This window comes from Mya arenaria, chromosome 2 (genome assembly GCF_026914265.1).
Source record: "Mya arenaria isolate MELC-2E11 chromosome 2, ASM2691426v1".
Taxonomy (NCBI): Eukaryota; Metazoa; Mollusca; class Bivalvia; order Myida; family Myidae; genus Mya; species Mya arenaria.
In genome coordinates, this window is record NC_069123.1 from 33,915,103 (window position 1) to 33,937,645 (window position 22,543).

At 35.9% G+C, this 22,543-nt stretch overlaps 1 protein-coding gene across 1 annotated transcript in view; it reads right to left on the minus strand.

Moving 5' to 3' along the window:
* Positions 1 to 22,543, minus strand: part of LOC128202638 (uncharacterized) — a 114,223-nt gene that overhangs the window by 13,435 nt on the left and 78,245 nt on the right. The window contains exons 26-28 of the mRNA XM_052903644.1: positions 2,767 to 2,886; positions 2,083 to 2,158; positions 1,231 to 1,354 (exon numbers count right to left, since the gene is read on the minus strand). Coding sequence (XP_052759604.1) covers positions 1,231 to 1,354; positions 2,083 to 2,158; positions 2,767 to 2,886 — 320 coding nt within the window. The remainder of the gene's footprint in view (positions 1 to 1,230; positions 1,355 to 2,082; positions 2,159 to 2,766; positions 2,887 to 22,543) is intronic.

Below are 22,543 nucleotides of genomic sequence, written 5' to 3' on the forward strand. Positions count from 1 at the left end.
CTTGACCTTTAGCCCAATGACCCCTAAAATCAATAGGGACCATCTTCTGGCCAGGCCCAACCTCCAAGTCACGTTTGAGGGCCATGGGTGCAGGCATTGTCAAGTTATCACTCGGACAACCTTTTACCATTCCAGGTCACTGTGACCTTGACCTTTGGCCAGATGACCCCCAAAAACCATAGGGGTCATCTCCTGGTCAGGCCAATTCTCCAAGTCAAGTTTGAGGGCCATGGGTGCAGGCATTGTCGAGTTATCACACGGAAAACCTTTAACCATTCAAGGTGACTGTGACCTTGACCTTTGGCCCGATGACCCCCAAAATCAATAGGGGTCATCTACTGGTCAGGTCCAACCTCCATGTCCAGTTTGAGGGCCATGGGTGCAGGCATTGTCGAATTATCACTCAGACAACCTTTTACCATTCAAGGTCACTGTGACCTTGACCTTTGGCCCGATGACCCCCCAAAACAATAGGGGTCATCTACTGGTCAGGCCCAACCTCTAATTCAATTATGAGGGCCATGGGTGCTGGCATTGTTGAGTTATCACTCGGACAACCTTTTACCATTCAAGGTCACTGTGAACTTGACCTTTGACCCGATAAGCCCCAAAAACAATAGCGGTCAGCTACTGGTCAGTCCCAACCTCCAAGTCAAGTTTGAGGGCCATGGGTGCAGGCATTGTCAAGTTATCACTCGGACGACCTTTAACCATTCAAGGTCACTGTGACCTTGACCTTTGGCCTGATGATCCCCCAAAACAATAGGGGTCATCTACTGGTCAGGCCCAACCTCCATGTCAAGTTTGAGGGCCATGGGTGCAGGCATTGTTGAGTTATCACTCGTACAAGCTTTAAAATTATTTTACCATTAAAGGTCACTGTGACTTTGACCTTTGACCCGATGACCCCCAAAATCAATAGGGGTCATCTACTGGTCAGGCCCAACCTTCATGTGAAGTTTGATGACCATACGTCCAGGAATAGTTGAGTTATCACTCCGACAAGCTTTGGTCTACCGACGGACCGACCGACTGACCGACATACCGACATGCCTGTGCAAAGCAATATACCCCTCTTCTTCGAAGGGGGGCATAAAAAGGGATAATGTCCAATCTTTTTAAATCAAGCATCTTGCAAAATTCTGACAAAAGTCCAATGAGTCTCGACTTCTTGGAAGAATTTTTTTAAGCAACTTAGACTCTCAGAAGCCTGGACTACCCATAGTATACCTCTCCAGTCACGGAACTCGAGGGCTTTCTTCTCCCAGAAATCTTTCTCTTTGTAAGTCAGCTGACTGATCACATGACCCGGGTAGAAGTCCTCCAGCATATGAGCCGCCTGCAGGATTGTCAACTAGAACAAGAGAGAAGAAAATCTTCACAATTTTTCTCCAATTTTTGCACTTTAAAAGACACTAATTTAAAAATATCTTTCCAAATTAGCCCAAATTTTCCCCTTCTCTCAACTGCTTGACAAAGTATGTTAGCAAAGCTTGACTTTGAGTATATAACACCTTATCAAGTATGATCATTAAAGTCTACTACTTAAATACTACCAATTTTAACTATCCATTTGATTTAGGTTACTTTAATTCAAATAAGAGGCCTTAAATAAGCAACAAACATGTTTACATGGAGGTAAATACTTCTACAGTAAATGCATATATATATACTATATCATTATATAAACATGGCAAAGATTTATCATATAAAAATCAATTTAATATTATTAATTTAACTTACTCACACGACCAATACCAACAATCACTGTTTTTAATTGATAATTGATACCGTAATTGATTAATTTATAATAGAATTCAGTATTATCCCAATCATCATTTAATCATTTTTGTATTAAGGTCGCCATAAACCTAAGCATTGACCTTTTAACTGACCAAAAATTCAATAATAAGTTTTAAAGGAATTTATAACTGTCATTCAAAAGTTTGGGAACAAAAAGTGAGGAAAAAGAATCCGCCGACAAAGAAATCAATATGTGTCTACCGTTCTTTGCACACAACAAAAGAACCTGTTACTTATAGAAGTGAGCATGTGAATGTATGGGGTTCGGCTGAAACACACCTTAAGTTGCCGCTCCGGTAGTTTCACCTTGGCTTTTACGTCAATGCTCAAGCCTGTGTTCAGTCGCCATAGACGTCTGAAAAAAAGAATAACCACTTAATGAAAGACTGAAACCAATTGAAAAAATTAAGATAAAACAAAACAAAAAAACAAACACAGTGTCATGCAGCAAATGTGAACGCTCATATGCCGTTTTATCCATTGAACAAGGGACATAACTCTAAAATAATTAAGCCAGAGCTATTGGCCTTGCCATAAATGTGTTTCAAACAACAGTTTCCTTATAATAACTTAAACGGTCTTAGTGTTAAAATATGGCCAAGTTTGATGTTTTTGCACAACAATGAAGCCAACAATATGACAAAATCTCAACTGTTTTTATTTTCAGAATTAAACCAAAGATGCCATGGTCACAAGTCCACCAACCACTATGTTGGCATGATGACATGTTCAGTAACTTGTCTTTAAGTTATGAGAGAACAAAATGACTGGATGTAAACATTTAAAAAAGCTTTGTTCATACAAGATCTTTACATTTGATTTTAGTCTTTAAAGGCAGAAAAGCCTTGACATTCAACTAAAATACATTCAGTTACAATACGTGAAATATTTAATGGTGTAAGAACTTAGTGTAATTTGTAAAGAAAAATACCATTTCACTAGAAAAGTATAGAAATAGCATACTGGTTGATCTTGTTGGTGAGGTCGGTGCGGTAATTGGAGGTCTCGGAAATCAGCTGTTTGTACACGCCATCCTCCGTCACCGTCCCCGAGAACGAACCAAATATCTTGCTCATCACATCTCTGAAAATACACACATTTTCATCTGGTTAGTGTTCTGTTTATGGTACCACAAATAAAACACTTTCTGGGCTTGTTCAAATTCTTTACTTGTATAGCACTCATGGGCCAGTAGATTTTTTATTATGCCCAGCACTTTTAAGACTGTGTAAGAATTTGGGCATGTTTATCCAAAAGTCTTAATCACTGTTTACATACACACTTTTGAGTAGTTATGAATTAGTTTAGTCTTATATACCATATTTAAAAAGACTTGGACCAGCAGCTACAGAATAAGGGCAAAGGAAAACATATCTTTATATGGTTTCCTGCACCCCAGTATATCCCATATCGGATCACCTACTAACCCCATAGCGTATATGACACGTAGACAACCTTTGTATATGGTTCAAGTTATGGTAATTGTTACATTTATTCAGCAGAATTGGAAAATAGACAGCATTTTGGTGCGATATAATTTAGTTCAGTGGCCCAGTATAGAAACATTTGGGGCCCCCGGTGACCAGTCCTTGATCAATGCCGTTGCGTCATTGATGTTTAAGGCCTGATTATATATTTATTATACACATAACCAATCTGCATCTCACATGTTTGTCCGTATTTCACCTAGTGCAAATTACGGCCATATTCCACTCTGCTGACATGACTTCACACCAAATATTATTGCGCAACGTTAAAATGATGTCAGAAACAAAATAGGGTTTTATTAAAAAGTAATTTATTATGTTATAATTCCATGTGATTTAAACCAGAAATGTTTATAACAAACGGGTTATTATATAAGTACTGCATTTTGATCCGAAAGTTCATAATCGAAAATCTTCATGGATTTTTGCAGATTTTAAAGACAAAGTCTGATTCTGCAAAAATCACCTGGAGTCAAATACAGCCTCCCAGATCTAAACTCAGTTCTTAAAAAACTCCATTATATATACCCTATTGGCAAAATGTCTGTATATTTGCTGCTGCTGTAATGTTTTTTTGTTGTTTTTTTGTGCAGCATCATAAATATCAAACATTTACATATAAGATTATATGTCAGACAATGATTGATTCAAGATCTATGAATGGCTCATTGATGGTATATTGATGTTAATCTACTTGTAAAAAGGCTTAATAAATAATAGGTTTCATCCTCCTAAAAAATAGGGTAGGTAGGCTGGAAAATCTTCTAATCATTTTTGTTTTTTTATATAAAGCAAATTGATTCTTGAGATTTTTCGGATCCTAAAAAACTATAAATATTACACCTAAGAAGATCTATACAATCAGTATTAGCATCACTGGTATTGTTAAAAGCTAAGAACACTTCACTTTGAACTTTAAAAAAAAAAAACTGAAACAAATGATAAAAAATATTTTTCAAGGCAAAAAAAAAATGTTAAGGATACAGGAAAAAAAAATAGGCTTTATAGGTCAGGAAGATGGAAATAAACATTTTCTTTACGCCAAAAGATGGTTGAAATAGCAGAGATAGAAGGGAGGTAAATCTGTCCATACTTTAGTAGGGAGACATTAAGAGGGACAACTCTGACAAGACTAAATTATAAAGAATTTGATATTATGAATGAAATGAAATTAGAGCCATATTATATAACAACTTTAAAGATTAAAATTGGGAGATAACATAAGTGGTCTTAATAGCCCTAGTTGTAAGTGCACACAAATGTCAATAATTTAATGACAACCTATGGAAGAGATGAACATTTTGATAGTCCCCGGAGCCATTGTTATCAACACTGGCATCACACAGATCAAAACAAACTTTCAAAACCGCTTTTCTTCACTGGATTTCAACTGCTTAGTAAATAGAATTGACTGAGCATTTAAAATGCTGAACACTAGAAGCACATTAGGGCATTAAATTTTAGCCAATTATTTTTACAAAAAGATACCATCAAATAAAGTAAAAAGCATGAAATATCCTTAAGAAATATTACACAAGTGGTCGAAATTAGCGCAAGCCATTTAAATTGGCAGGTCTTGTTGAAAAAATGTTATGGCAAGAACTTTTATGCATAATTAAATTGATGGCAAGCACTTTTATGTATTATTAAATTGATTGCAGGCACTTTCAGATACTATTTAATTGATGGCAAGCACTTTTAAGTATTATCAAATTGATGGCAAGGTGACTTTTAGGTATTATTAAATCAATGGCAAGCACATTAAGGTATTATTAAATTCATGGCAAGCACTTTTAGCTATTATTAAATTGATGGCACCAGCACTTTTAGCTATTATTAAAATGATGGCACCAGCACTTTAAGCTATTATTAAATTGATGGCAAGCACTTTAAGCTATTATTAAATTGATGGTGCCAGCACTTTTAGCTATTTTTAAATTGATGGTGCCAGCACTTTAAGCTATTATTAAATTGATGGTGCCAGCTTTTATTGAATTGATGACACCAGCAATTTTAGCTTTTATTAAATTGATGCCAAGCACTTTTAGGTATCATTGGATTCAGGCTTGTTCCTTCAAACCAAAAAAATTATGACTAAACATCACACAATGAAGATAAATTTGTGGAAAACAAAAATAACTTTCACCATGTTTTTCCATATCCCCTAGATAATCCGAGAAGACATTGATCGATAACCTCAATGTTTTAAAATTCAATTACATGTACATTCAACGATTCTTCAACACTTCAGGCAGTCGAAAAAGTTCTTACAGACAATCAGTAATTTAATAAAATAAATAAAATGTCACAGGATTAATTGTATTACATTGAAGCGCCACGGATGTTGATCAATGCTCAACATAATATGCATGGGATCAATGTTTTGTTCAGGGTGTGTTTTTTTTTTAATTTAATTTTAATTTTCACTGGGATGCACTCTGAAAATTGGAATATCGAATAGAAAAGAAATGAGGCCACAATTGATAAACAGTTTCCCCAATTTCCCAGATCAATTCATAAAAAAAACTGCGATCAACTTTGGTTAAGCTTCTCCATTGGTTGTTTAAGAAATTATTACAGAATTAGGAAGAAAAACAAAAGATAACTATCTAAAATCGTAGAATATTATATTAAAAAAATAATTTTAGCTCCAGCTGAAGAGTTATGATAAATTAAAGGCCCATTAAAGAGTGGGATAAAAGCTGAAAACTTTAAACAGCTTCTCTGGTGGTCTTATATATTATTTTCTTTCATTACCAAATTAGCGTTTGTGGATGTTAAACAACACAGCACCAAACTATACCATTACCCACATCTAAAAATGTGGGTAAGAAAATGCCCAATAAATCATTAATTAATAATGACCATAAAGGAGCTAAACACCAGAAAGTCCCTCAATCGGCAAATAAATAAATATATTTTCACAAAATAAGCCTAGAATTGTCAATACCAGCTAGTATGAGGCTGATAATACATCACTTTACATGATTAAAATAATAAAAGCAACAATCATGTTGCTGTCTCATCTGTGTTTCCCAGTTTAAAAATAGTGCATTATAATGGTTTTCAAGTTTAAATCATATCTGTTTATGAGTACAGATAAATATATCGTCGCTATTTTTAAACTTACTGGGATTTACGTGGTTTAAAGACAAACCCAGTAAATTTTTAATTAGAAGAATAAGTAAAAACTGCGAAAGTTACAGGTGGCGTAGGCAATGTGATACATCAGTACCTCAGATTCAATGAGATTTAAAGTTTGTTAGTTTTTGACAATTTTCTTTTTTCCTTGCAAGATCTGGTGTCTAGTCCCTTTAAAGCTTGATTATTGGGCATATAAAACCATCCGAAACAAAAGGCATTAACCCTTAAGTATAAGACATTCATCCATTTAAATTAATTACCATTGGCTTAAAAAATATCTGGCTGAAATAGAATATAATTCATCAGAATTTTTTTCTGATTTAACAGTGATTAAACAATGATTTTTCTCATTTCTAAAATCATTTTAAAATGTAAATATACTTTAAATGCTGCAATAAAACTTTTATGGTTACAACTGCATGCCCTGGGGGGCGGTTGAATTGTTCCTCGGTAATAAATCAAGCGCACTGTATTGCTGTCAATTGTTTATAGGTTTAACAAGACATAATGGAGACAGACAAAATAATACAGACTGGTGGGAATGTATGGGCATTGGAAAAACTAAATGAAATAATCACGTTTTAATTGATGTTGTAAATTAATGTGTACTCTTAAATTGTAACAATTTTTAGAATTAACAAGAAATTTCGTAATGTTTTCAAGAAGCCCATAGTAATTATAGAACTAATTTGTAGATTCTTTAGAGAGGTTGCCAAAAAATATTTTCAATTATGATGGAGCTGTAACCATTTCAGGGGGAGGGGGGTTGGGGGTGGGGGGGGGGGGGGGGAGGTGGATGAAGCCAAAATCGGTCTTAGGGGTTGTAACAGCTGATAATTGTTAATTCCTAAAAAATAGCCTGGGCTTTTTTTGATTGTGTCGAGGTATTTATGCCTAAAGCAGGGTAAAGGGACTAGACACCTTTAAAAATTGAGTCCAATGACATTTATATTCATTCAAAGGTACATTTTACTGTTTTTGATGATTTGTCGAAGCAAAACCGATCTTTACAACTTTGCAATAGTCTGATGTTAAAGCTCTCAATCCGGATCTTGGGATTCAATCCGTAACTACAGAGCCCCTGGGGCCGTGATTACGAACAGTCTCAAGCCTGACTGACAAGACACCTACTCAGAAAACCACTTTTATTAAATTACAAAAAATCACTGTCAAGCTTTTAGTCCAATTGTTTAAAATAATAAAAAAAAAAGTTGTCAGTTTCAAAAAATAATAAAATTCAGCAAATTCCATCATCAATTATACTCAACTAACAGGAAAGTTACAGTGAAATGAAGGTCTGCAGTTTTGCCACTTGAGTCTGAACTCAGACTTGAGACTGTTTGTAATCTGGCCCCTGGGTTCTTCCAGCTTCTTTAGTTAATCATTTAATGTCATTAATAAGAGACTTCTTGCTTTTACCCCTTCAGTTAGCTACGTTAAAATACAACCAACATGTTTTGCAAATGATATTGCAGATAGGCAATCATTAAGTACATGTACATGTACTGTACTTAATCATTGAAAATGTCAACTTTCGGGCCGTTTTTAAAGGATTGCCTACTGCCATTCCTCGGATACCAACTCCCTGTTTGAGATTTTGTGTTGAGACAATGTGTCAGCCAATAAGGTATGTATTCCAAGTCAGTTAAATGACATGAAGTAAAATCTGATAAATTAAGAAGGGCTCATTCGCTACACTCACTCGGCCCTTTCCAAATCATTAAGATTTTACTTCATGTAATCTAATGCACCAGTCAATTGTAACCAGGCCCACCCTGGGCCGTGTTTTTACCTTTCAGGTGGCCCCGCAGTGCTGGGTGAATGCGGTGGTTTTGTCTTCGCTTTAAATATAGCGGGGAATGGGCCTTACCTAGGGTCCCTGGGGTGCAGGGGCATTTGGCGGGGATTTTACCATCTATTCATCCCCGCAGACAGCAGATTTTAGCCGGGGTTGGCTGGACCGAAAGTCAAAGTCCCCGCTATTCCCCAGACCTGGGGGGGCTGTGGTTACAATTGACTAGTGCATAACTATTACTTAAAGTAAATTTACAAACAGCATGTCAACTTATCCCAATAAATATAGGTGTTGGGTTTCTTAAGTAACTATCCAACCGCCAGTAATTAAGCATCACTTCTTAAGGTGATTAGCAAGCCAAACAGAATGGTTTCAAAATGACATCTAATCCATGTGCATGTCCCAGATTAATTTACAACTTATGAAGTAATCAACACTGCTAATACAGGAGTTGGTGAGGAAATATTGGAGACTATATCTGACAAGCTGCAATCTCCTTGTCATGGTAATGTCTTTTAAATGAGACTGAAATCTTCCTCGGATCAGTGTAAGTTAATGAGGTTCTTTTCAAAAACTACCATGCTGGTAAATGTATACCAGTGTGAACCAGAAATACTATATCATCTTCATCTGATCCTTTAAGCAAGCATGCATCTCTTAATATTATTTTTTTATTTATTTTTAATTTATTAAGTTCAGGAGCCCTATAAATAGTACAACACATGGAATGTGAAACTCCTGCCAAACAGCCTAGTCCTTAGAGCTGCACCAGTGGTTTAATTTCTTCAATTAGGCCAAACCACCGTGGCACCATACAAAATAATCACAGTCTACACAACTCACATATCTTTCTATATCTTAAAATTATCTTGCCAATATAATTCAATTTTCATTTCCTCAGTCCAACAAGCTTTCACTTTCCTTTGATTTTTCTTCAGGGTAATTTCACGCAATAGGGTTTATTATTACAGTTGGGTTCATTGGGGTCAGAACAAAACAAGAGTACCATTAGGAAATATGTCTTTTGTAAGTTCAGTAGCTTAGCAGAAGAAACTTGATAGCCCTGTTGAAATGCCAAACCTTGACTATCATGTTAACCCGATGATAACTTGGAATGTTAACAAGTTTGGCTCATTGTGGTCTTTATGAATGGCTCAAAAAAAGCTTGTCCAATTATGGCTAATTACAAGATTTAATTGTGATCAAGTGTCAGACGGAATTTGGTCTGTAATTCCACTGTCTGGGTGCTGCTGGCATCAAGGAAGCAATCAGGCATGTGAACATGAAATTACACTGACCTCTCCCAAGACCTTGGCTTAACAAGACATTGAACCATCTAAAATTGTAAGCAAAATTACAATATAAGTAATTTACATATTAGAAATTGAGGAATAAATTCCCATTGTGTCAGATATCTTAATTGGTACTCATTATGGTATGTTTCACCATCCAACACCATAAGACATCGGACTGGAAAAATCTCATTTTCTTTTAAGAGAGAGAAGTACATGTACCCAGAGATGTACATGTACCTACAGTACATGATGTACAGGAAGTATATATAGAATTTTTTTTTTTTTATTGCTATCAAACTATTCATACTGGCAAATAGTGCAGTTGGTAGCTGGTAACCAATCATGTGCAGTGTTGAGTCAGGCTGTCATCAAAAAAGACTTCAAATCAAATTACAATAAAATTTGCATGAAAGCTTTTTTTGTGCAGGATTATTATCTGCTGGTACTAAATATGCAGTCATTATTGGATAATGTAATGAGCTGATGACATGGTTTTCAGCCAATTATTTCTGCAGAAACTTGATTGCAAGAACATGCTCATTGCTGTTTCCACAGAAATTCTGTGAAAACTTAATTAATCTCAAGAAAAAAGTAAATAATTGAATACAAACCCAACCAAATAAAGCAGGATCTTTCGACAATCTAGATTTCACCGCAAGGAAGATCCCATTAACAGTCTTTAGTTTGTTTGAAAAAATCACCTAAAACTTGATTACATTCACTGATTAATGAAGCAGGTCAGTTGGAGTAGCTAGAAAATAAACTCACTTTGTATTGAGTGTTCATCCATCTATGTCAAACTGTTGACAAATATAACCCCCTTTCTCCCATAGCTCATACATTCATATCATGGCAGTGAAAACAACTTTGAATATTCATAAATCATCTCATGGCTTCAAAGAAGATTCCACAATGATATCTGAAACTTTTATATTATTGCTCCTTCCTATACAGAACACATTTCTCCAAGTCAGTTTTTGAAATGGTAACTGTAACAGACAGACAACAAAAGTCCAGCAGAGCGAATGCCAACCCTTGTTTGTTATTTTCTAAGTCAACCAAGGGGTATACCTTGACAACTATTGCTCCAATTCCTATACAGAACACATTTCTCCAAAAGTCAGTTTTTGAAATGGTAACTGTAACAGACAGACAACAAAAGTGCCGCAGAGCGAATGCCAACATTTGTATGTTATTTTCTAAGTCAACCAAGGGGCATACCTTGACAACTATTAAAGAAAGAGTTATGGGCCTTGCTAAAATTGTGTTTTTTGTCTCAGGTAACATGTGTACCAAGTTTCATTTAAAATTCTTGAACTGTTCTTGAACTGTTACGGCCAAAGTTAAACGTTTTTTGGACGACGACAAAGCCAATGCTGCCTACAACTATGACAACCACACCTAGGCAATGATAACACTGGTAGACTTTTTCGTAAAACAGAAGAGCTAACAAAATTGAAACAATGTTGTTTATTGGGTAAAAGTCCAGCAGACAGTAACCTGCACTTCATCAGGAAACATACTACATCAGCAACATTGGCCACTACCGTTTTAGAGTAGACCATTCTCAAGTTCTCAAGGTCATTTGGAGCAAAAATGTGATAAAAGGCAGCACAAACCTGAACTCAAAGAAAAATTTAGAAGGGTAGGGGGCGAGAGTTTTGGCTTTGAAATATAGGCATAGATACAGTGCAGGTGGAAATTGGGGAAGAGAGTCTTGGCTTTACAGTGCAGGTGCCCCCTCCTCCTGTTCTACTAGTGACACATGATGTGGGCTGTCATGTTTAACACCTCCCTTGACAGCCGCTGTCATCACACCAACAATATATTGTAATGGATATTGATAGCATGCTGCAATTTATGGCTAGGGAACACAATAAAATGATTAAAATTTTACAAGAAATCAATCAGTAGAAAACACTGTATGCAACTGTTACTACTGCCTGCAATTGATCTGAGCATTTGATGGTCGAGAGTATTGAATAATCCTGGTTTTTGCTAAGGCAGAATATACCAAGTGAATTCTGAAACATAATAGTACAACAATTGACTTTGCGCATCAATAAAACCCCACCATCGTCAACGTCAGCAATCGAGCATATCCTTTTAAGGGACATGTAGTTTGCATTGGTTTCAAATTTGCAATGCCCAATTAAAACGTATCCTTGAATTACCCTTTTTGAGTGCCAAAAACTTACTGTTCGAAATTGCTTTTGGGGCAATACAAATTTACGGTCTCTTTAATAATTATTTGCAAAAATGAAGGCATTATGATCCTGCTATTATAATACCTGATTGGCGAGTACAAGTTCTCTTTGCAAACAGTAATATTAATATTGTGTTGTTATTGTTCTTAGCATGCAAAAGAAAAATAATATTCTTGGTCGCATTTTCAAATCAATATTACATGTAAATGTTGTCCCATCCATTACAAAAAACATTGAAATAAGGATAATACCCAGGCTACTGGTAGTGAGGAAATATTGCATTATGAGATGTAAGATTATATGATCCTTTGTTCACCTGATGAAAACTTAATGAAGTTGAAATGAATTATAGGTGCAGATTGGATTGTGTGTGTTTTTTACACTCAATATTTAGATCTAAGGCTTTGTTCACGTAATAAGATCAGCGTCAAAACCACAATCACCAGCTGATGCTACGGACTCAATGGAGAAGTTAACACCAGAGATTTCCGGGAAGCCCACTTTTAATTTCATTTTTTCTGTCTCCAGAAATCTGTGCCTTATAGTAATGAGTGTTGACAACTCCTGCGGCCAGATTTTAGTCTTCATTGCTCAGGGGACAAAATTTCCAAATTTATGGTGTAAAACCTCACCAGTAACACGTCACTTTTGTTCTATAGCAATTATCTTGTTAGCTCCTGTCCCCGAGCGTGATTCTTGGAATATTATACTAAGGCTAGTTGTAAAATCTCTTTTGCGAAACCCATGCGAAGTCCCCAAAGTACAAAAAATTCTGACAATATCGATATACATGATTTGAGTAGGATATTATTGAAAGTTACAATTTTTCTCATTTCTGACTAATCATTTGTCATATCAAGGAACATTTATCATGATATTGATCAGACTGTAATTTTCTATATACTCTACAATATAGCCTAGCATGGTGGTCAGTGGAAGTTGGCTCTATTCTCAAAGGGTGCTAAGAAAGTTTGATTCAAAGAAAAACAATCAAATAGGCTAGACTTAAAATATCAATGGTTTTCCATCCCAACAACTTGTGTATAGATGGAGAGTGATTTGGTCAATTAATTGTTTAGTTTATTATTTTGTTCGGAATAGGTCCATGTTTTGGGAAATGAATTGCAATTTATTTATTCAACTCAATAAGATGTACAAAAAAAAACAACGTACTGGTAATATTAATTACGAAGAATAAATGCAGCTTCCCAACTGGGTTTTACAAAATATTAAAATATCATTGCACAGCTTTCATTTGTATGTGTCAATTTTATCAGGTTGGGCAAGTGATGAGAAACATTTAAAAAAATATTTCAGGGCTTATATAATAAATAACAAAGAAAATTAATAAGTCTTGGATGTTATAATACCAGTAATGGAATTGTAAAACCAAACTTTTCCATGTATTGAGAGCAAGGTTGACATAAAGTAAAGGAATGTGCATGCATGTTAATCAATTCTTGCAAAAAGCATCTCTTTCCATTATAACAAAGAATCCCAATTTCTTCTGCCAGAATCCAAAAAACATCACATTATTGTCTAGAAAGATTCTATCCAAATCCTGATTAACGGTTTCTCCAATTTTAACCATATCATTTTCCCTCCCAAGAGGGCGGGCAATTCCCCCTGCCTTGTCGCTACCTGTCCACACTTAATTCATTTAAAATGGCCAGCCCAATGACAATGAAGATTGACCACAACAGTAGTGTGATATTACTGATATATCACCCTGTATAGCTTCTATTGTATGGGCCTCAAGGTCCTATACAAAACCTTCAATTGTGTCTGCCAGTCTCTCTATTCTATTCGGTTCAATTCTTCATCTGTAAACTGTAATTTGCATGCCTTTGAAGTTGTGTACCTATGGGAACCCACTAGTTTTCTGCACTTTACCCATCCATCAATCATTATCACAATTATTCTGAAGTTTAATGGTATGGAAATTGTACTGTTTGTCACTACAATTGATTCTAACTTGTTGAAATTGATTTGTATTGTGAATCCTACCAACTGAATTCACACAGCAATTAGAAGAAGAGACCTAAACATTTGTCGGAATTCTTTCAAGTCATTAAACAGGAAAATCTATGTGACTTAACATTACATCAAAACTGTATTATGATGTTAGACAATCTCCCCCAACAAACACATTTATCAACATTATGCTTCAATCTAAGAGTCATTACCAGCTGGATATTAATACCAAACTTATTTCATTTTTTTTATTCAATTAATGTTAATTACCCTAGTAAGGTCAGTTGATTACCCAGAGAAGCCTTTCTTTAACCAGACTTATGATTTCGCTATGGGCAATCTATACTGTAACCATCACAAGCCATGTGTGGTCCTTCCAAAAGCTACTATTGACTGCAGGGTGGTAGGCTTGGTTTATATCTTAGGATAGAGTCTCAATGGCTTCACCTGTCATCAAACAGCAATTCAATGGCCACCAACACTAGCCACTAGCAATCAAACTGTCTGGCATCAACTTACAGCTAGAGGAGACAGCTAGCAGTAACAGTCATAAATTTTGACCAGGTGCACCATTTCAGACTTGCAGAAATGCAAAATTAACAATATAAAGTTCTTGGAGGGAAGGGGGCGCATGTCAAAAGTTGTGATCCCAGCTCTTACAACCAATCCCGGAGCCATCAGTGAAATGTATTGATACATTTGAATGAAAAGATCAATAACATTCAATCAATTGATCTGTGGAATATATTTCGTAAATAAACAAAAGCACATTTCCTGCATTATTCAGTGGGGAGCCTGCAAGCCCTTCACTGGTAAATTGCTTTCTGGGTTGCTCAAATTCTGGATTTTACATACCAGGGCTTGTTGATTATTTTCAAATGCAAAGCAATAATTATAAGGGCTTGTTAATCCAAAATTTAATTTCGGATAAACTGGTAAAGTCTGACAATTGAGTGCTGAGGCAACTGGTCAATTGAAGCATCTTTGGACAACATGAACATGTCCTACAAACAATGTAGCAATTAGATAGGCCTAGCGACACAGGCCTAGCGACACAGGCCAAGTAATCAACAAGTATAACAAACAACATATTTCTTGGCAATCTTCAGGGAAACAGAGTGATGGAAGTTGGCAACTGAAAACATACAATATTACCAGCAATCTAAATTAACCTTTATCATAATTATTGCTATGACCCTGATCATCATCCTGAGTTTAACAACAGTTTCTAAGGATGGTTAAGGCCTCCCAAAAATGTTATTTGTTTCCACATGCACCCCCCCCACCCCGAAAAAGGGGGGGGGGTAAGTAGGTAGGTATACCTTTTTTAGTTCATTTTTTACCTATATCTATATCGGGGTATATTACTAATGTGGAAAAAAAAATCATATACAATTATGATATTTCAACATGTTCACTCAGAATATGCACATTTTAGAAATTGCGAACAAAAAACCACACTACTGCAAAAAAGTGGGTTGGTGGGGTTAGTGAAAACAAACATTTTTTTTCCTTACAACTACTTGGAATTTGGAAGTAGCTCTATAAATGATGCCCTAATCCAATAAAAAGAATGTAGCATCTAATAGATGTCTTAAACTTTGCCCGAGTCAGATCAGGCCCTAAAACCTGACCAGATCCCTTGCAAATCCTTGTCTACTGCCCCATAAACTGTCCTGCAAGGCTTTTCTCCTATCAACTAAACAAATCTGAAGGCACTAAAATATGGCCAGTTGGCTCCCTATAAACTGTCCTGCAAGGGTTTCCCCCCCGCCACCTCAATCTGAAGTTAATAACAGAAATAACATTGAAACTCGTTTAAATATTTCGTTTGTTTACAAAGCAAATGTTGATCAGAGTCATAGGCTCAAATGCATTGTAAGAAGGCAAAATGAACAACACTTAAATTTCTTATAATAATTTTATCAAAATAGGCTTAATACGGTATCTTGTTGAGTTTATAATTTTTATTTTTCTGCATGATCCAGGTCGTATAACTTGTTATCTATTTTTCATCCTTGACGAACAAAACTTAATAACTTGTATTTATGTATGTACTGCAATTATGTAATCTTTCATCCTTTACAAACAAAAATACTGAAATGTTTAATGCAAAACTTAAGAAGTCAGAATAAATCACCTGATAAACATAAAACAAAATCATACCATATCGAACATGTCAACCTAGTAAAGTTGTTATTCAATATTTTCACCATTAATAATTTTGCTAATCTTTAGATCTTTAAATTTAAGTACAGACTGGTTTTGTCTGATTATGTTGTCAAAGTTTGTAAGTTTCCAGACAGTCTGTCTTGTTAACCAGTCAAATAGGCAGGGGGGGCCTTCCACTCCTTGACATATGTTATGTAAGCCATGATCACCATATTAACCTTCATAATGAAAACCATTTAATATGCACAAAAACTAGTATACACTTCATACTTCAATCCCAAGTTATTTTGTATGATGGTAATTTACTGAGAAACATCCCTGGTATGATAAACAGAAGGAAACTAGCTGTATTTCCTCATACAATTAATGATGTACCTACAAGAAACAAATGATAAAATCTTGATGTTTACATGCTTTTAAAGAGTCTCAGACATTTGAACATATTTCGCTCATTTATACTTCAAACACAATAGAGATTTTACTAGCAGCATATGTTAATCCAAAACATTTTAGTTGAAATTGAGAAACAATTGAGAAAACAGGTTTTACAACCCATTAGCAAATCAACCTCTTTGGCAAAAAAATAAGTGCAAGATACGGTACAGAAGTATGGGTATATGCACATTGCAAGAGAGACAACCAAAACCTTGTACCAGTCCAGCTTGGTGATGACCACCAAAGACCTTTAAACATGATGGTAGTCCTGGGAGCAGTTGAATTACAGCTAAATGTAAGTAGACAGACAAACTGTCAGAATTCAGGATGCTAAAACCGCAGACTGGTGTATCAGACTCCTACATTATGATTACCACTTGCATATTAAGACGGGGCATATCAGGTTCGCACTCCTTCTTAAATTGTTAAAATTAACTTTTTTGTCAACATCAGAGGGATGCACTTGAATGCATTATTTCAGACAATATTTTAATGGCTTAATCTTTCCATGGGAATGACCTTCAAACGAAGCCCCAATAAACTTATTAAAACCATGTATTGTTTGTTTTCTTAGAGGATATACTTTCATGGCTGTGTCCTTAGTAATTAGTTCCCAAAGTGCACCAGACCTCTTATGCCAATTCCTGAATGCCACGCTAATTCTTGCAGATCAAATATTATTTGTTTACTGCCTGGAAACAATATTTAAAAGATTAAAAGCACCCCTCATTTCATGCAAGGAGAGATAGTTGAAAACCAACATTTTTTTGGAATTCTGCAAATCTCCCAAACACAGTAGCAGCTTTATTCCTGAAAATGTTTGAACAAAACTTGTTCTCGCTGATTTATTGCAGCGGTTTGAGTGGTATCAAGTATTTTTATCAAAACAATCCTGGTTTCTTTAAAGATTGCAATCGGCTGTGATTAATTGATCTTGATAATGCAGATGCTTTAGTTCTGTTCATCAACATCATGTAAAAGCTTTCTCAGAATTAGTGAGACAACTGAGTCTTCCAGTCTTTGGAACACCAAACAACTTCATTAATGTTTGTAATTTATTTTCAAATCTAAAAATATATTCTGCAATGAAATTATGTGAACCACCATTTTCTGCAAAAGATTTGACAGTGTTGCACAAGGCATCAGGAGAAAGTACTGTTTTATGGGAACATCGGGAAGAAACGATCAGTTTTAGGAGGTAATTAATCCTATTATCTGCAAACATGATTGCTCCTTGCGGCAACCAGATATATCATAATGTACCTGCAATTTCAGCATTACATCTATCTGCCAGCATACTGTCTTGACAATCCATTGCCATTTCAGCAATAACAAAAACATCAGACAGGAATTTGGTTAATAAAAGTCAATCAACAGGGAACATCCATAACCCAGGAACAAAATACCTGATAAATCACAAGTATTATTTTCTGATGATTTTTCTTAAAGAAATGTTAATTAAAGTCATTCCATGGATATTTAAGATGAAATAAGAAGCTAAGAGATAATTATATGTAATAATGATTGTTTATTTTTTTGTCTGGCACCGAATTAATTGCTTAGAAAACCAAAAATAAATAATAATTAGCTGTTTTAGTGTTTTGCACAAAATATCTATGTACATTGTTTGGGCAATTGAGCATGCGCAAACGGCTTTAAAATCCATAAAATAAAACCATAAATGAATGACATTTGGGGGGGGGGGGGGGGGGGAGACGTTTTCATTGGAAGCTTCTTAACGGTTCAAATTAGAGTCCATATGGCGATCCCTTTGGCAGAGACATGGGAGTGAACACTAAACTTATAATTATTGCCATCGGCCAGCAGTAACAATGCATATAAAAAGAATAATAATAAAAAGAAATGTTTTGAATGACATTATGTCAGTTAATTATGAGAAATTTTTTGGGCGAGGTCAGTATCAATTTCATGTTACAAATGGGCTAATAGCTTTGCCCACGTCGCCCCCTCGCAAGAGGTCTGCCATATGCAAGATATCCAAATGCCATAACCCTGACACTTCAAGTACATGACAATATTTAGCAGTTCTTTAACAAGCCAAATGAGCATTAAATTGAGCTAATTCAGCATAGTTAGTTCCATTGAAGGGGCAAGTGGTACATTGAGTTATCATAATAACCCACATCAAGCCCCTGATTTTACGGATAGGCCTCTTTCTTTGCCCACTCTTGCACTTGGGAATTCTGAAAGCCTGGCGTCTTTTTTCTTATACAAGATTTGAAGATTATAACAAATTCATGCACCATGTAATAAATAAATTGGTTAAATGAAAGTTTAAATGCTTGACAGGCCTGTGCCCTTGTTTAACGAGTTCATTTTTACCAAACATCCCAAAGATAAAAGTCAAACCGCATTCTCTCACACTGCTTTAAAATTTCAAAATTAAAGGGACTTGTTCACATTTTAAAGGTTGAGACATTGGAAAACTAAATCTGGGTGTAATGTGAACAAAATGCCTGTTACAATAAAAAAACATAAAAATTGTTTAAAAACTGTGTTAAAAAAAACTTTATTTTTGACAAAAAACGTTAGTCATTGGCATTATTGAAAACTATAACCCACTTCAGGATTGAATTTACAAAACTCTGTTGGACTCGCTGTTTGGTATTTGTCTCATAAATTAAGTAAAAAAACTCAATTTCAACAACTTTAAAAAAGAAAAAAAGGTACCAACATAAAATTGTGAGGGAGAACCTTTAATCACAGAAACAGAAGTTGTTCAGATAAAGTTTAAATTTCAAAACATTATTTTCCTCCCAACATCTTAGTTTCTAATTGAGCAAATCAATCAAAGACAATGCTTAAGCCCTTCCAAGAACATTCAAAAGACAAAAACCACTTGTTCGCAGACAGACCATCTTTTGTAACTCAGTACGTTAAACCTAACTTGATAGCACCACTAATGCATTACACCGATACAACATAAAGTAAGGGGCTTATTTATTTGAAATCTTTGAGCTTTCAAAATGATTGATATGCTTTGGTGAATGTACGGGCAATTCTCAGAACTGTTGATAATGTCCTCGGTCATTTGTCTGAGAACATCTCTAGATGCACAGAGTCTGAGTTTTTGCTACATTATTTCCTATTGGCAATCATTTCTAAACTTTCTTTCAAGCTATGAAAGAGAAAAGTAAAACTAATGTATAAGGTTATATACACATTATGCTTACAAATGAACTCATTTATAAGACCTGCATGCAACAATTAAAGTGTTCAGAAGTCAGATACATGTAAAAGACAATTTCTAAATCAGTAAGATTTAATGGTCGGACGTTGGTGGAGTTTGTTTCCTAAGAAAGGATACTTTTTCTTGATCTACATTGTAGCTCGCCTAACCCTAACACCAGTCGTGGCTAACTGACTGCTAGACAATGGGCCGATTTGTTCAGAACTTTGTTAAAGTTAACAACGTGATTAATGCAATCGTTGTTAACCTTAAAACATGAAATATTTGATGTGCTCACATAATTAAATATAAACAAGTACAACTGTTAACAATTGTAATTGTCTCAAATCATAATTGTTAGAAATACAGCAGATCATAAGTGTATCAACTAAATTACCAAAGCAATAGTAAATTGAAAGTTAACAACAATTATGTTAACAATATGGTTCACTTTATCTAGGTTCTAAACAATTGGCCCTTTAATTGTGTCCAGATTTGGTGATCTTTGAAAATAAAATACCACCTACAACAGTGCTGAGCTGTTTATGAAACTGGCACTGCTGATTTCATACTCCTTTTTTTCCAATGGTGGTCTATTCGAAAATGTTTTCAGCATTTTTCACCTAAGGATTGATGTCCTCAGAATCTGTTTCAAATCAAATATTCACTATCTTTTAATATTACATAAAAACTAGTATAATAAACAATGATAGTCTTCATGACTGATCTAGTTGCAGTGTTTCAAATAACATGCTTGTAAATTGCAGACTAATGCTAATGCAGCCATGAAACTACACATTTTTTCCTAAATGAGCCTTGAACCAACATAAGGTTACAGTGGTCTAGTGGTAAAGGTGGTCGTCTTTCATCCAAAAGGTTTGGTTTAATCTCCACCAGGGGTACTAAATTTTCTTATGGCCTATCAAAATGGACACCAGTACTAGTTTGTTACCAGAAAACAGCATTAAGCATGATCCTTTCAGCTTTCCTCAAAATTAAGTTCAAAGAAATTAGCATAACCTTGAATTGACATGATGAAGAGGAACACATTGCACAATCTCTGCAACTTTCAAAGATAAGATAATGTCTTTAATTATTTTTCTGACAACACCACCCCACTGGAAACATCTCCAGGGGGAACAAAGATGGTGTTTCCTAGCCGGGTAAGCCACCCAGTCTCTCCCAACAGTTGGTTTGTGTCGGTGAAGCCCGAGTCAAGATTACCAGGGATCTATAGATGAAAGATGTGCCAGCATCACTGAATTGCTCAAACAAACTGTAAAGTGTACAGCGCTTATATGATGCTTATTGAGTATTCAGATGAAAAGTTCATCAGATTGGTATCTTTGAGGAAGCAAATAATTGTACAGATTATATGCAAATTATTATCTCTTTTGTGAAAGCCTTATTAAGAGGATATTAGTTCCCTAAATTATATGTCCACCTTTCATTCAGAAAGTCATGGGTTTGATCCTCACCAGGAACATAATTGAGCCTCTCTGAAAAGGACAATACCATATGGAGAAAAGCATGTGATGCATGCAGTGACCATTCTGCCCTCATGGAGAAAAGCATGTGCTGCAATTGCAGTGACCATTTTGCTCTCATGGAGAAAAGCATGTGCTGCATGCAGGACCATTCTGTCCACATAGAGAAAAGCATGTGCAGCAATTGCAGTGACCATTTTGCCCTCATGGAGAAAAGCATGTGCTGCATGCAGGACCATTCTGTCCACATGGAGAAAAGCATGTGCAGCATGCAGTGACCATTCTGCCCTCATGGAGCAAAGCATGTGCAGCATGCAGTGACCATTCTGCCCTCATGGAGCAAAGCATGTGCAACATGCAGTGACCATCCTGCCCTCATGGAGAAAAGCATGTGCAGCATACAATGACCATCCTGCCCTCATGGACAAAAGCATGTGCAGCTTGCAGTGACCATTCTGCTCTCATGGAGAAAAGCATGTGTTGCATGCAGTGACCATTTTGCCCTCATGGACAAAAGCATGTGCAGCTTGCAGTGACCATCCTGCCCTCATGGACAAAAGCATGTGCAGCTTGCAGTGACCATTCTGCCCTCATGGAGAAAAGCAAGTGCAGCTTGCAGTGACCATTCTGCCCACATGGAGAAAAGCATGTGTTGCATGCAGTGACCATCCTGCCCTCATGGACAAAAGCATGTGCAGCTTGCACTGACCATTCTGCCCTCATGGAGCAAAGCATGTGCAACATGCAGTGACCATCCTGCTCCCACGGAGAAAAGCATGTGCAGCATGCAGTGACCATTCTGCTCTCATTGAGAAAAGCATCTGCTGATTCTGTCCTCATGGAGAAAAGCATGTGCAGCATGCAATGACCATTCTGCTCTCATGGAGAAAAGCATGTGCAGCTTGCAGTGACCATCCTGCCCTCATGGAGAAAGCATGTGCAACATGCAGTGACCATTCTGCTCTCATTGAGAAAAGCATCTGCTGATTCTGCCCTCATGGAGAAAAGCATGTGCAACATGCAGTGACCATTCTGTCCTCATGGAGAAAAGCATGTGCTGCATGCAGTGACCAGTGACCATCCTGCCCTCATGGTAAAAAAGATGTGCTGCTCAGCCTTCTAAGCATATATACTTATGCTAAGGATAATATTTTTTTCTTTAGTTTTGTTTAAAATTGAATTATATGATTATAAACACATGCAAACTTAATATATTTATCAGCTGAAACCTATAACTCCTTCAATTAAACACATTTCTGACATTTTTCTGTCAAATTAATGCATATTTAAATTCTTCAAAGCCTGATACAACTTGCCTTTTTCACCCTAAGCACCCTGTCCCTTTATTGCAGCCTCAAGCATGGCTATTAAACCCCTAGAACTTTATCATGAGCTGCACACCCATAAGACCATGAACTTTCTCTTGTTCTCTCTCTATTGGTTGATGATTTATGATCTTGCTGTATTCAAGTTCAAACACTTCATGTATTTACTTGGTGTTTTTGTTTTGTTTGTGCAAGCTTTCAAAATTCCATAAAACTGCAATTATAGTCC